This window comes from Neoarius graeffei, chromosome 27, assembly GCF_027579695.1.
Source record: "Neoarius graeffei isolate fNeoGra1 chromosome 27, fNeoGra1.pri, whole genome shotgun sequence".
Lineage (NCBI taxonomy): Eukaryota > Metazoa > Chordata > Actinopteri > Siluriformes > Ariidae > Neoarius > Neoarius graeffei.
In genome coordinates this window covers 10,409,952-10,422,265 of record NC_083595.1, presented here as the reverse complement: position 1 = coordinate 10,422,265, position 12,314 = coordinate 10,409,952, and the positions used below count along the sequence as shown (strand labels likewise).

General features: G+C 41.9%; 1 protein-coding gene across 2 annotated transcripts in view; it reads left to right on the top strand.

Annotated features, from left to right (window-relative positions):
• Positions 1-12,314, top strand: part of capn1b (calpain 1, (mu/I) large subunit b) — a 107,357-nt gene that overhangs the window by 91,966 nt on the left and 3,077 nt on the right. For both annotated transcript variants that reach the window (XM_060911358.1, XM_060911359.1), the window contains 9 exons: positions 497-508; positions 2,010-2,221; positions 2,503-2,542; positions 2,710-2,775; positions 2,946-3,003; positions 3,094-3,158; positions 7,028-7,096; positions 7,205-7,283; positions 10,970-11,083. In XM_060911358.1, coding sequence (XP_060767341.1) covers positions 497-508; positions 2,010-2,221; positions 2,503-2,542; positions 2,710-2,775; positions 2,946-3,003; positions 3,094-3,158; positions 7,028-7,096; positions 7,205-7,283; positions 10,970-11,083 — 715 coding nt within the window. The remainder of the gene's footprint in view (positions 1-496; positions 509-2,009; positions 2,222-2,502; positions 2,543-2,709; positions 2,776-2,945; positions 3,004-3,093; positions 3,159-7,027; positions 7,097-7,204; positions 7,284-10,969; positions 11,084-12,314) is intronic.

Here is a 12,314-nt window from a genome sequence, read left to right as displayed (position 1 = left end):
ATATTGCTCCACTATTTGTCGGCGCAGAATTAGGGGGATTGGTGATCCTCTTCCCATCTTTACTTCTGAGAGCCGCTGCCACTCCAAGATGCTCTTTTTATACCCAGTCATGTTAATGACCTATTGCCAATTGACCTAACGAGTTGCAATTTGGTCCTCCAGCTGTTCCTTTTTTGTACCTTTAACTTTTCCAGTCTCTTATTGCCCCTGTCCCAACTTTTTTGAGATGTGTTGCTGTCATGAAATTTCAAATGAGCCAATATTTGGCATGAAATTTCAAAATGTCTCACTTTCGACATTTGAAATGTTGTCTATGTTCTATTGTGAATACAATATCAGTTTTTGAGATTTGTAAATTATTACATTCCGTTTTTATTTACAATTTGTACTTTGTCCCAACTTTTTTGGAATCGGGGTTGTATATCGCTTGGATATTGCCGTTTGTAAGGACGATGAAATTGTAATGATGTTGGGGTTTTTTTTCTTCCTTTTGCAGGTCCCAGATGAGGTAAACAACTCTGCTGTATTGGATTCCAAGTACATTTGGTTGGAACACACACGACAACACGAAATGCGAATTTGATGTAAATGGCCCCCAAGCATAACTACGTCATCATTTGATTATCGCAGTGCGTTAATGGGGAATAGCCGGGGTCGGGAGCCGTGCAATATAGCGGATGTCAGATTAATTTTATGCTGTGCTCTGTCATGGAAGACAATGAAATTGGTGATTTCAAGAGGTGGATAACATGTCGAGGGTTTACAGCAGGAAAATCTGAATCCAAATCAAGCTTGGTGAGAAGGTAAGAGTCTAGACCGAGTCTACCACACTGTACGACAACATCAAATCTCTGAATGTCTTATCAAAACATTTATAAACGAGTGATTAGTTAAATAAAACTTGATATCAGGAAACATTACAGGAAAAAAAAATCTTTTGGAAAAGTATAAATGTGTTTTCTTTAATAAATGCTGCTAGTGAGGTACACTGAACATTATACAGACCTGAAAGAGAACCCTTCATGGTTTGGGAGTTTTATTGGTCCGACAGGCTCGTTCGGCTGCCGAGTACATCAAGAGGCAAAAGCCAAAGAATGCGTCTTTGTTTTACAGGCTTTGGAATATTGCTAGTTTGACAATGAACCGTGTCGATTGTTATAATCTTTTATAACCAAAGGTCGTTCCGCAGACCATGGAAATATTGCTGAGTCAGTTTAAGTCCGTCTTTTTCCCACCGGAGAACCATAAGCTACAAACACTTGTCCATTTATATTCCGTTCGAAGGTTTTCATTGCAGATTAAACTTATCCATTTCTTTCTTCTCGACTGGCAGCTGATAAAAGCTCAAATTAGGTGTTCTCTTTGTTGTAAGACACACAGCAGTTCACTTCAGGCGGCATGGTTAAAACCGGTTAGACAGAACAATGCAGTGTTTAACAAAGGCCAAAGTAAACAGTACAGCAGAGCTGACCCCAGGTATCGCCCATAATGCATTGCGGTAAACAAGCGATGACATAATTATGGGTTGGGGTCATTGGTTTCATTATGGTCCTGGGTCAGCGTATGGAGCTTGTTAGTTCATTCGCACTTCAATACCAGAGCGGTTTATGAAGGCATTTTCAAGTGGTGTTTTCTTCAAAGCTGAAAGTACTGTTGATATTTATTAAGGTGCCAGCATTTAGGATTTTTGACTCTTTAGTGCAACAGTATGGGACCCACCTGAATATTACACTTTATTGATTTTTCATAGAAGGCAGTGGACAAATGCAAATGAAAAAAATAATTTTGTAGAAGAAAAAAAAAAGTGGGCGGGACTGCGATCTGTTTGATCGATAGAAAAATGGAGGCGCTGCTCGTTATTAAGTAGCAATTTCACCAGACTGATTGTCCACCTCACTGCTCGTCCACTGTTTGTTGTGCTAGGGTGGCACCTCTGTAGCTAGCTCAAGTAAAACTGCCCACCATGTGAATGAATGATTTTGATTTATTATTAATTTTTTTTTCCTTAGTTCCGAGGTTCCCAGAGCGTTCATTTGAAGAAGGAGTTCTTCCTCCGCAACTCTTCCTGTGCTCGCTCTGAGACCTTCATCAACCTGCGGGAGGTGAGCACGCGACTCCGGCTGCCTCCGGGTGAGTACCTCGTCGTGCCCTCGACGTTCGAACCCGGGAAAGAAGCCGACTTTGTCCTCCGCGTGTTTACCGAGAAACAGTCTGAGACCGAGTGAGTGACGTTTGTTTGTTTAGTGACCTATTTTTTCATTTGAAATCTATATATGCTTTCTCAATCAGGAATCATTGGCCATACTTTTGTGTTTATTTTTTTTCCCAGAAACATTTAATTATTCATAATGAATGTAAATGCAGTTAAATTTAATTTCTCTGACTATACAGGAGAGAAATAATTGGAAAAGAGCAACATGATAAAAGTATTAGCACTTTTACGAGTATATAATAATTGTCGTTACATGTCTCACTGGTCTGTCTGATATTTCTCTCTTTTAGAGAGATGGATGATGAGGTGTCGTTCACGCCGGATGAAGAGGTAAAGGCCGTGATGCAATAGATCTCGTGAATTGACACTAATTTCAGGATTCTTGTGAACATGACTAATCATTTACCCCATCATACAGAATTAGCCGAATGAATATGGCTACTAAAAATAAAAAACATGAAGATATAAACTAACATTTGTGTGTGTTTTACGTTTAGGAAGAGATCTCTGGTGAAGATATTGATTCCTCATTCCAGAACCTGTTTGCTCAGCTTGCTGGTGAGGTAGGTGTGTGTGAGAGATTTGGTGCAACCAAAACGTCCGAACTCTTGAATCGATATCGCTGTTATTTATCCAGATGGACAAAATGTACACAGATGAGTTTAACCCCAGGCTTAGTGTGTTATCGCAGTTATGGAACACACATTTTCTTTCTCTCTCTCTGTGTGTGTAGGATATGGAGATCTCAGTCCATGAGCTGAGGACCATCCTGAACAGAGTAGTGTCCAAACGTAAGCTTGCATTAATGCTATTTGTAGGCGTGTGTGTGTGAGGGAGAGAATGAGTGTTAACATGTGGAGGTGTTGTGCTCCCCCCAACAGATCGGGACCTAAAGACGGACGGGTTCAGTATGGAGGCGTGCAGGTCGATGGTGGCTCTCATGGATGTATCCAACACTCACTTATTAATAAACTTGATCAGAGTACTGTGTTTGAAAATAGGGGATCTGATCTTCAGCATATTTTTATAAACCTTAAAACTTCCACTTACTCTGTAATTATTTGCATTCTTCCATTGAAAAACCTACAAAATCACTGATCGTGTGTGTATATATACATGCACACACGGAGCCTTCGCTTCACGATGCCGTGATGTCAGAAATTCCAGGCTGAATGCAAGTTTTTTTTTTTTCCACGTAGGTTAAAGGAGAACTGAAGGCAAATTTTTATCAAAATTCTATTTCTCATTTTATTAAATATCGGAATGCATTTTTGATCGCTATTTCGTCACTGCTATAGCAAGTTATGAGTGTTTTGAAATATGCTAAGTAATACATCAGTCCATATGTCAAAGCAATGGCCGTAAACGAGATTCATTGAGATCTGCGCGAGGCATCGTAGGACGGAAGTAAAACGTACAGCGGAAATCAAAGTGACCGACATCTGCCAACGTTCCCTGTGTCTGAAATCGCTCACTCGTTCACTACTCCTTACTGCCTATATAGGGAATTACTATATAGAGGACTATATAGTGAGCTCATTGGTAAAATGAAAAAACCCTTTCGGACACTAGTCCGTCGCACTGGTATTTACGTCATTACTGTCGCACAATTAAAACGTGCCAGATCAGTCGGCTGGTGGGTTTCAAAATAATAAATACATGTATGTATTTTAGTGATAAATCCATATTATACCGAGCACATTTCCCACATTAATCAATACAAAGTACCTGCATCTTTCAGTTTTGTTTTGTTTTTAATCAAGGCTGAATCCTTTCTTCTTTGCCGCTGCCTTTTGTTAAATCAAATTTGAGGCTTTTAATTTGATTTCTTTCAGCGCGACCGCAATGCATGATGGGATGTATTTCTTTGATTAGTGACCATCGGTTGTACACTTTTTTTCGTGATGCATTGTGGGATACTTTGAGTGCACTATATAGGGTGTAAATAATCCTCACTAAGGTTTCGGACAGCACTACAAAATGGCGTCCTCACTATATAGTGCCCTATATAGTGAGTAGGGAGCGATTTCGGACAGGGGTTGTCAAAAGACGCGCACACCCTCTTTCGAACGCTGATGTAATCAAGCCGGAAGTTTTGTTTGTTTTGATAGCAATCAGGAAAGTTTGAAAAAAGTAGGCAGTAATCGTCATTTTAAACTCGTTTTTGTGCCATGTTTCGTTTGGAAAACAGTTTTCAAAATGGTGGCGCTGACACCTGGCTGACACTTCACGTTTTGAAGTCTCGCACAAGTCTTGTGAAGATCGCGCGGATAAGCGACGCCTGCCGTGGACCCAACGGACTAAATTCAACATGGCTAAAAACCGAATAGGTCGATAAGTATAATATTTAATTGCAATTAGTTGCCAATATGAGTTACGATATAAGGTTACTAAAACCGAAAACGTAATTGAAGAACACGTTAATTAAGAAATAAAGCTAATTTAAAAATGACTTCAGTTCCCCTTTAAGTGTACATCACTGTTGCGTCATGTTTTTATTGTTGACACTGACACGTGTAACTCAAATAACTACTCTTTACAACTGTGGTGAGCTGAAAAGCATCTCAGGATACACAATGCTTAGACCACAAGAGCAGATCGTCACGTTGAATTCCACTCTCATCAGCAAAAAAGGAATCCGAGGCTATCCTTGACTTGCAAGTGACATCAACGCAAAATAGAAACCCGGATGTCAGCCATGTTGGTGGAGATACAAATGCGGCGTCAAGCGACATTCCTTACAAAACGTAGTCACGCGTGCGCCTCTCTCTCTCTCTCTCTCTCTCTCTCTCTCTGTTTTTCCACTGCTTTAAGCGTTCTTTTAGCTCTGCCATATCTTTGTGCTGTATATGGTTGTGATCACAACAGTACTTGTGACTATGGCACGTTCCGATTTTTTAGAATTCGTGTTGCTAGGATTTTGCTACAAAATGAGCGTTCTCTTGTCGTGGTTCACTCGGTCATTATAATTTTAACACGTGTATTACCATTTCGCTTCTTGGTGCGCCAGCAAAATTATACGATAGAAACAATCCAGTCTTCGGCAGCCAAACTAGATAGAACGCGATATCTGGGTAATCAATGGTCAGTAGAAGCGTCTTATCTCTAAAAAAGTCTGACTTTTTTTTTTAAATAATATGGGTCAAAACCACCGCATCTATTTTCTCTTTGTATCGAATCTTTGCTCAAGCGTTCAAATTGTGGTAATACTGAGAAAATTCAGCATTGTTTACAGACACGCTTTCAGCGACTGCCATCCTAGTTGCTTTGTATATCCACCATCATGGCAGCCGCTCATGACGTAGCACATTTTGATCACATGGTTGCAAGTCATCTATGGACCCTTTTCACGTGACGTCACGACAAATGCGGCCGTCATTTTGGACGTGTACTACCAGTAGTTTACCACAGCCAACATTGAGGAACGGCAGCAAAGAAAGTTTTTACTTTCAGCAAGACTTCCATCATGCCACTATATTGTTGTGCACCTGCATGTAGTAACCATCAGCAAACAAGGCAAGGTTTATCATTTTATCGGATCCCGACGGAGAAGATGGATAGCGGCCATTAACAGGAAAGATTGGCAGCCCTCGGCATACCAACGCTTGTGTAGTGACCACTTTGTTGGAGGTAAGACGAATAAAACTAGCCAGAAAAGGCATTACATTGCTGTTAACATTCTGTGGCGGCGAGTGTGTAACCAAATAGGTTAAAATAACCCATTGTAACCTCTTTGTTCTTCTGTAGTAGCTATTGACTAGCTAATGTCAACAAGTAGCTGGTATGTTACTGTAGCAATGTTTACGTTCAGTCATTTGGATGACTGTTAAAACCTTTCAGTCTCAAGTTTTTCCTTTACTGTATTCACTAGTTTACTGTAATTATGATCCGGCAGCTATTTACACCGGATCCAGTGTAAATAGTTGCCGGAGCCAACGTCCGAGGTTCCGGAGCGCGCTCCGGCTTGCTCCCCCTCAAATTAAGCAGCGCGCGCCGGCTTGCTCCTGGAGTGCTCCGGCCGAGGTTCCCCTCAAATTAAGCAGTGCGCTCCGGCTTGCTCCCGGAGTGCTCCGGCCAAGGTTCCCCTCAAATTAAGCAGTGCGCTCCAGCTTGCTCCCGGAGTGCTCTGGCCAAGGTTCCCCTCAAATTAAGCAGCGCGCTCCGGCTTGCTCCGGAGCAAGCCGGAGCACGCTGCTTAATTTGAGGGGGAGCAAGCCGGAGCGCGCTCCGGAACCCCGGCCGGAGCACTCCTGGAGCAAGCCGGAGCGCGCTCCGGAACCTCGGACGTTGGCATGTATGTGTATGGCAATGGGTTTTTAACGACATAGGTATACAGATCATGTGGGCCGAAGTCAGGTAAAGACGAGGGCTTCGTGTACTTCCGTACGTCAGTGAACAATCCTGGTGGAAGCAGGTAAACGTCGTTCTCTAAGCCTGCTAACCTCAATTTTTGCAAATACCTCTCCCTCTGCTCGCCCTGTAAATGCCCTACGTTGCTGGATAGTGAAGATGTTTTCTGCATCTCGCTCCTTTTTCTTTTATGTTTTTCGTTTGTCGCCTTCCTCGCATTCAAACTGATTCGAGCCGAAGTCCACTACATGTCCAAAATGGCGGTCGCGTTTACAAAGGTCACGTGACTGAAAAGGGTCTATAGTGGGACAAAAGTAGACGCTGAACCTGTGCCCTCTGTAGCTTCGGAAAGCCAGCATGCTGAAAGTTCACTTCTACCCTGATTCTGGTGTTTTGATGTGAATGTGAACTGGTGCTCTGACTGCATTAAAATAAAGACGCAGTACCTTGACTGAGGTGACTCAGAAAGACGGAAGTGCTCGTCTGGGAATTGTGGAGTTCCAGATCCTGTGGAATAAGATCAGGAAGTGGCTGGTGAGACAGAAGGATGTCTATACTTTGAGGTCTTTTTGTTAAAAAGCTTAAGCTTTTTAACGCAGAAGCGTGAGACCGTGTTTTTCTTTCTCTCCACCATCTCTGCAGGGCGTTTTCCGGGAATTTGACCTGGACAAATCGGGAACCATGAGCTCGTATGAGATGCGGTTGGCCTTGGAGTCTGTTGGTAAGGCATACAAGTATTATTATTGCTTTTGAAATGGTTGAAAAGGAGCCACTGAGCTCATATTGTTTCCTGATTTTAAGTCTGCAAATCCTTAGAGACTTTTATAGGTAGTCTTTGGGACAGTATCATGAAATGTATTGTTGAGATCAGTGTTAAGCGTTTTCCTTTCGCAAAAAGTCTATTATAAGATTGTTTGTTTGTTTTTATACAGACTTGTATGGTCTAGGGCAGGGCTTTTCAAAGTGTGGGGCGCGCCTCCCCTAGGGGGCGCCATAATTCTTCAGGGGGGGGGGCGCAACGTGAGGAAAAATAAACCAGAATAAGCTACTATAGCTATTTTAAGTTCGTTTCTTAAGACAAGGATTTTTTAAGATGTTCCCTTGTTGACAGTTTCGGCGAGAATCTTCCGCCTTCTTCAAAACAGTCACCAGATGTCAAGTGGTGACGTGCCTTATCAGCTGATGTTACGCTACGGAGGCGTGAACGTCCCGCCCAATTTGACAGGTAGTTCATGCCTCCTGCTGTCAGGTCGCTCCCCCAGGACGGCGCTCCTGGTGTGTGACAGCGCGTACGCTCCCTCATCCCGGTTCATCGTCCTCTGCGCCCGCTTGCGTATCTCCACTGCCTCTAAAATCCAACGCTGGTATTTATTCTCTTCAGCGCGAATGACTCTGGCCTCTTCCCAATTCATTATATGATTATGCCGTTTGCAGTGGTCTGAAATGGCTGATTTTAAGTTTTCTTGGTTTGCGTTTTCTTTTTCGGATCTTGTGAGTCTTTTTGTTGTTTCTTTTTCACATTCTATTTGGTGTTCTTTCCTACGAGTATGGAAGCATCTGCCCGTTTCACCAATATAGACTTTATTGCATGACCGGCAAGGGATTTCATAGATGACGTTGCATTTATTGTCCAGTTGTATTTTGTCTTTGGGGTGAACTAGCAGCTGTCGGAGGTTCTTGTATGGTTTGACCGGGGTGTTGATATGGTATTTCCTCATGGATCGTTGGATGCGTTCTGTAACTCCTTTTATGTATGGTAGTGTGACAAAGCCCCGGTTTGTTTTTTCGGTGTTTTTTCTTGTTTGTTTGTTTGTTTTTTTCCTTTGTTTGTGTCTGTAGTTTCCCTTTTCGGATTGCCCACATGGATATTGGCAGTTTTTTAATGCCTGTTGGATGTGTTGTTCCTCCTCCTGTCTGTCTTTCTCCTCCGTGATGTTCTGTGTTCGGTCGTTAAGTGTTCTGATTACTGACATTTTGTGTGCGATGGGATGTTCAGATGTCCAGAGAAGATATTGGTCAGTGTGTGTAGGTTTTCTGTATATTGTAATTCTAATGTTACCTTCTTCTATGTGGTGTATTTTTAGGTCCAAAAAAGCTGTTGTCTTGTCCATTTCCTCTTCGTGTGTGAATTTGATTTTACCTGTATTGTCTATGGAGTTTAAATTAGATGTCGAGTGGTGACGTGCCTTATCAGCTGATGTTACGCTACGGAGGCGTGAACTACCTGTCAAATTGGGCGGGACGGTCACGCCTCCGTAGCGTAACATCAGCTGATAAGGCACGTCACCACTCGACATCTGGTGACTGTTTTGAAGAAGGCGGAAGATTCTCGCCGAAACTGTCAACAAGGTAACATCTTAAAAAATCCTTGTCTTAAGAAACGAACTTAAAATAGCTTTAATAGTTAGACATAATGAACTTCCACTACATACAGAATAAGCTACTATTGCAGACATTTAGCGAACTTCAGCTAGCCTTTACCAGAAACAAAATGGATCGATTTTTAGCCCATGTTTACATTAGACCGTATCAGCGGATCATCAGATTAACGTTTTTAAAACGATTAGTGTGCACACAGCAACACCAATACACGGATACGCTCGGCTCCGCAGGCATCCTGCGCTCCAAATCACTCCGCCGTGAACAGCGAGTGCCCTCTGGAGGGTGCGCACTCCGGCCCTGCGCAGCTCACAGAGCGCGCGAGTGAAGTGCACAAGCAGTGTTTTCGGGACTGAGCTGCTGTGTGTGAGATCCCAGCGCATATCACTTACCACTTGCAAGTGGAAGGATGGCAAGCCTAAAGACAATCATAACTACACAATGGGCAGTATTTGCATCAGTATTTGCAGTATTTTCATACTTTTATACTCTTTAATGAAAGGTGATACAAGGCGGAAGTCCGCGCCATTTTTCAGCAGTCGCGTCACATGACCAATGCCAGCGAATCAGGAAGGTGGATGTCACAGTGATGTTGTCCAATGACAACGGCAGCTAGAGCTCAGCACAGCGTATCCGCGTATCTCAATGTTTACACAGCACCGGAGCTGACACGATCTAGATTGAATACATGGACCCTGGCGGATTCCCGTTTCCAGGCGGTTTAATGTAAACGGACAGTGCATCCGCGAAGAAAACGAGACAGATACGGTCTAATGTAAACTTGGCCTTAGTACCTAAAGCTACAGTGAGTGAGGAGACAGAGTCTGGGCCAAGCAAAAAAAAGAAGGAAGTATGACCACGTTTATTTAAAGTTTGGATCTTCATGGACTGGATCTGAAGATGCTCCACTGCCACAGTGTGTTGTCTGCCAAGAGGTGCTAGCTAACGATGCTATGAGATGTTTAAAATGTGTAAAAAATGTTTTAAAAAAGCACAGATGTTTTAAAATGTGGTTTTGAAAAAAAAAAAGAGGTTTTAAAAAGCACAGATGTTGAAAATGTGTAAAAGAGGTTTTTAAAAAAGCACAGATGTTTAAAATGTGTAAAAAAAAAGGTTTTAAAAAGCACAGATGTTTAAAATGTGTAAAAAAGAGGTTTTAAAAAGCACAGATGTTTAAAATGTGTAAAAAAGAGGTTTTAAAAAGCAGATGTTTAAAATGTGTAAAAGAGGTTTTTAAAAAAGCACAGATGTTTAAAATGTGTAAAAAAGAGGTTTTAAAAAGCACAGATGTTTAAAATGTGTAAGAGGTTTTTAAAAAAGCACAGATGTTTAAAATGTGTAAAAAAAGGTTTTAAAAAGCACAGATGTTTAAAATGTGTAAAAGAGGTTTTTAAAAAAGCACAGATGTTTAAAATGTGTAAAAAAAAAAAGGTTTTAAAAAGCACAGATGTTTAAAACGTGTAAAAGAAAAAATAAAAATGTGTACAACAACCATTTTTTTAAATACGAATGGAACATTAAGTATAGCAACAACAAAAATTGTAAGGAGGGTGCTGTTATTTATTTGCTCTCTGAGGGGGGGCTGACTCTCCCACACTTTGAAAACCCCTGGTTGAGGGAGAGGTGTGTGTGTGTGTGTGGGCCTTTATGAAAAAAAAAATCCACTCCTGCCCATTCCTGAACTATTTCTGACCAGTCCTGCATGCCAAAGCTGAATAACATTTGAAGTCATATCCTTGACCAGCGCTGTGTGAAAGAGAGGAAAAAGCTCCCAGGTGTTGCTGTAAATGTGTGTATCCCCCTTCCCTCCCTCAATGTTGATGGACATGAGCTTCCTTGCTGCGAATGCTCAGTTTCAGCTGAGCCGATACCCCGTCCATACGAGCGCGTGTTAAGAATTCGTATGTCCCGAATATGTAATATGACACGCGTTGCCCGTTTCTTAAAAGCACGTTTTGTTTTTAGTTTATCATGACTCCGCTGTCAGTCATCGTTGCTTTCAAACCATTCTGTTTTCTCTGATTCCAGGTTTTAAGCTCAACAACAAGCTGAACCAGGTGCTGGTGGCGCGTTACGCTGACCAAGACATGATCGACTTTGATAACTTCATCTGTTGCCTCGTCAAACTAGAGGCCATGTTTAGTAAGTAGCTGCTCTCATCATTTACAACCCCAATTCCAAAAAACTTGGGACGCCGTGTGAAACATAAATAGAAACAGAATGGGAAGATTTGCAAATCATGGTAACCGGATTTTTCATTGAAAATAGTACAAAGACAGCATATTAAACGTGTTAACTGAGAAATTTTTATTGTGTTTTTAATTTGCTCATTTTGAATTTGATGTCAGCAACACGTTTCAGAAAAGTTGGGACGGGGCAACAAAAGACTGGGGGAACTAATTAGGTTAATTGGCAACAGGTCAGGAACATGATTGGGTATAAAAAGAGCATCCCAGAGAGGTGGAGTCTCTCAGAAGTAAAGATGGAGAGGGGTTCACCGCTCTGTCAAGTCAAGTTTATTTGTATAGCGCTTTTAACAGCAGACATTGTCGCAAAGCAGCTTGACAGAAAGTTAAAGACTTTAAACAAGAGCTAATTTTATCCCTGAATTTTTCCCAATGAGCAAGCCTGTGGCGACGGTGGCAAGGAAAAACTCCCTCAGACAACACAAGGAAAAAAAACCTCGAGAGGAACCAGACTCAAAAGGGAACCCATCCTCATTTGGGTGATGACAGATAGCATGATTATAAAGAAGTCACTTCTGTAACTGTGTCCTATTTCGTCACAAAGTATAACTGCGAAACCAGGAAATTCATTATAGTTTTAACATGAAGTCTGTTTTGTTGAAGTTATAAACTGTTCGTTGCTGGAAACTTGAGTGCAAAACTGTTCATGACAGCTGCAGTCTTAAAGTTAGCAAGTCAGCTGTAGTCCTCAGACATAAATGCATTACTGTAAGTGTCCAGAGCATCTTCCAAGTGCGATTTTCGACTGTCCATATGAGGCCATCCTCCACTGGGCAGTGTGATGAGACTCCAGCCAGACGTAGGGCATCAGGATGGATCAGGCAAGTCCGAGGAGCAGAAGAAGTCAGCATCTTACTGTGAAAGACTCTGTGAAAGACTGCATGGGCAAACACTGCAACAATTTAAGAATGACGGTCCTCAATGTAAAATTGCAAAGAATTTGGGAATCCCATCATCTGTGGTACATAATATTAAAAGATTCAGAGAATCTGGAGAAATCTCTGTATGCAAGAGACAAGGCTGAACACTGACATCGGGTGCCTGTGATCTTCAGGCCCTCAGGAGACACTGTATTAAAAGCAGACATGTGTCTGTAGTGGAAATCACTGCATGGGCTCAGGAACACT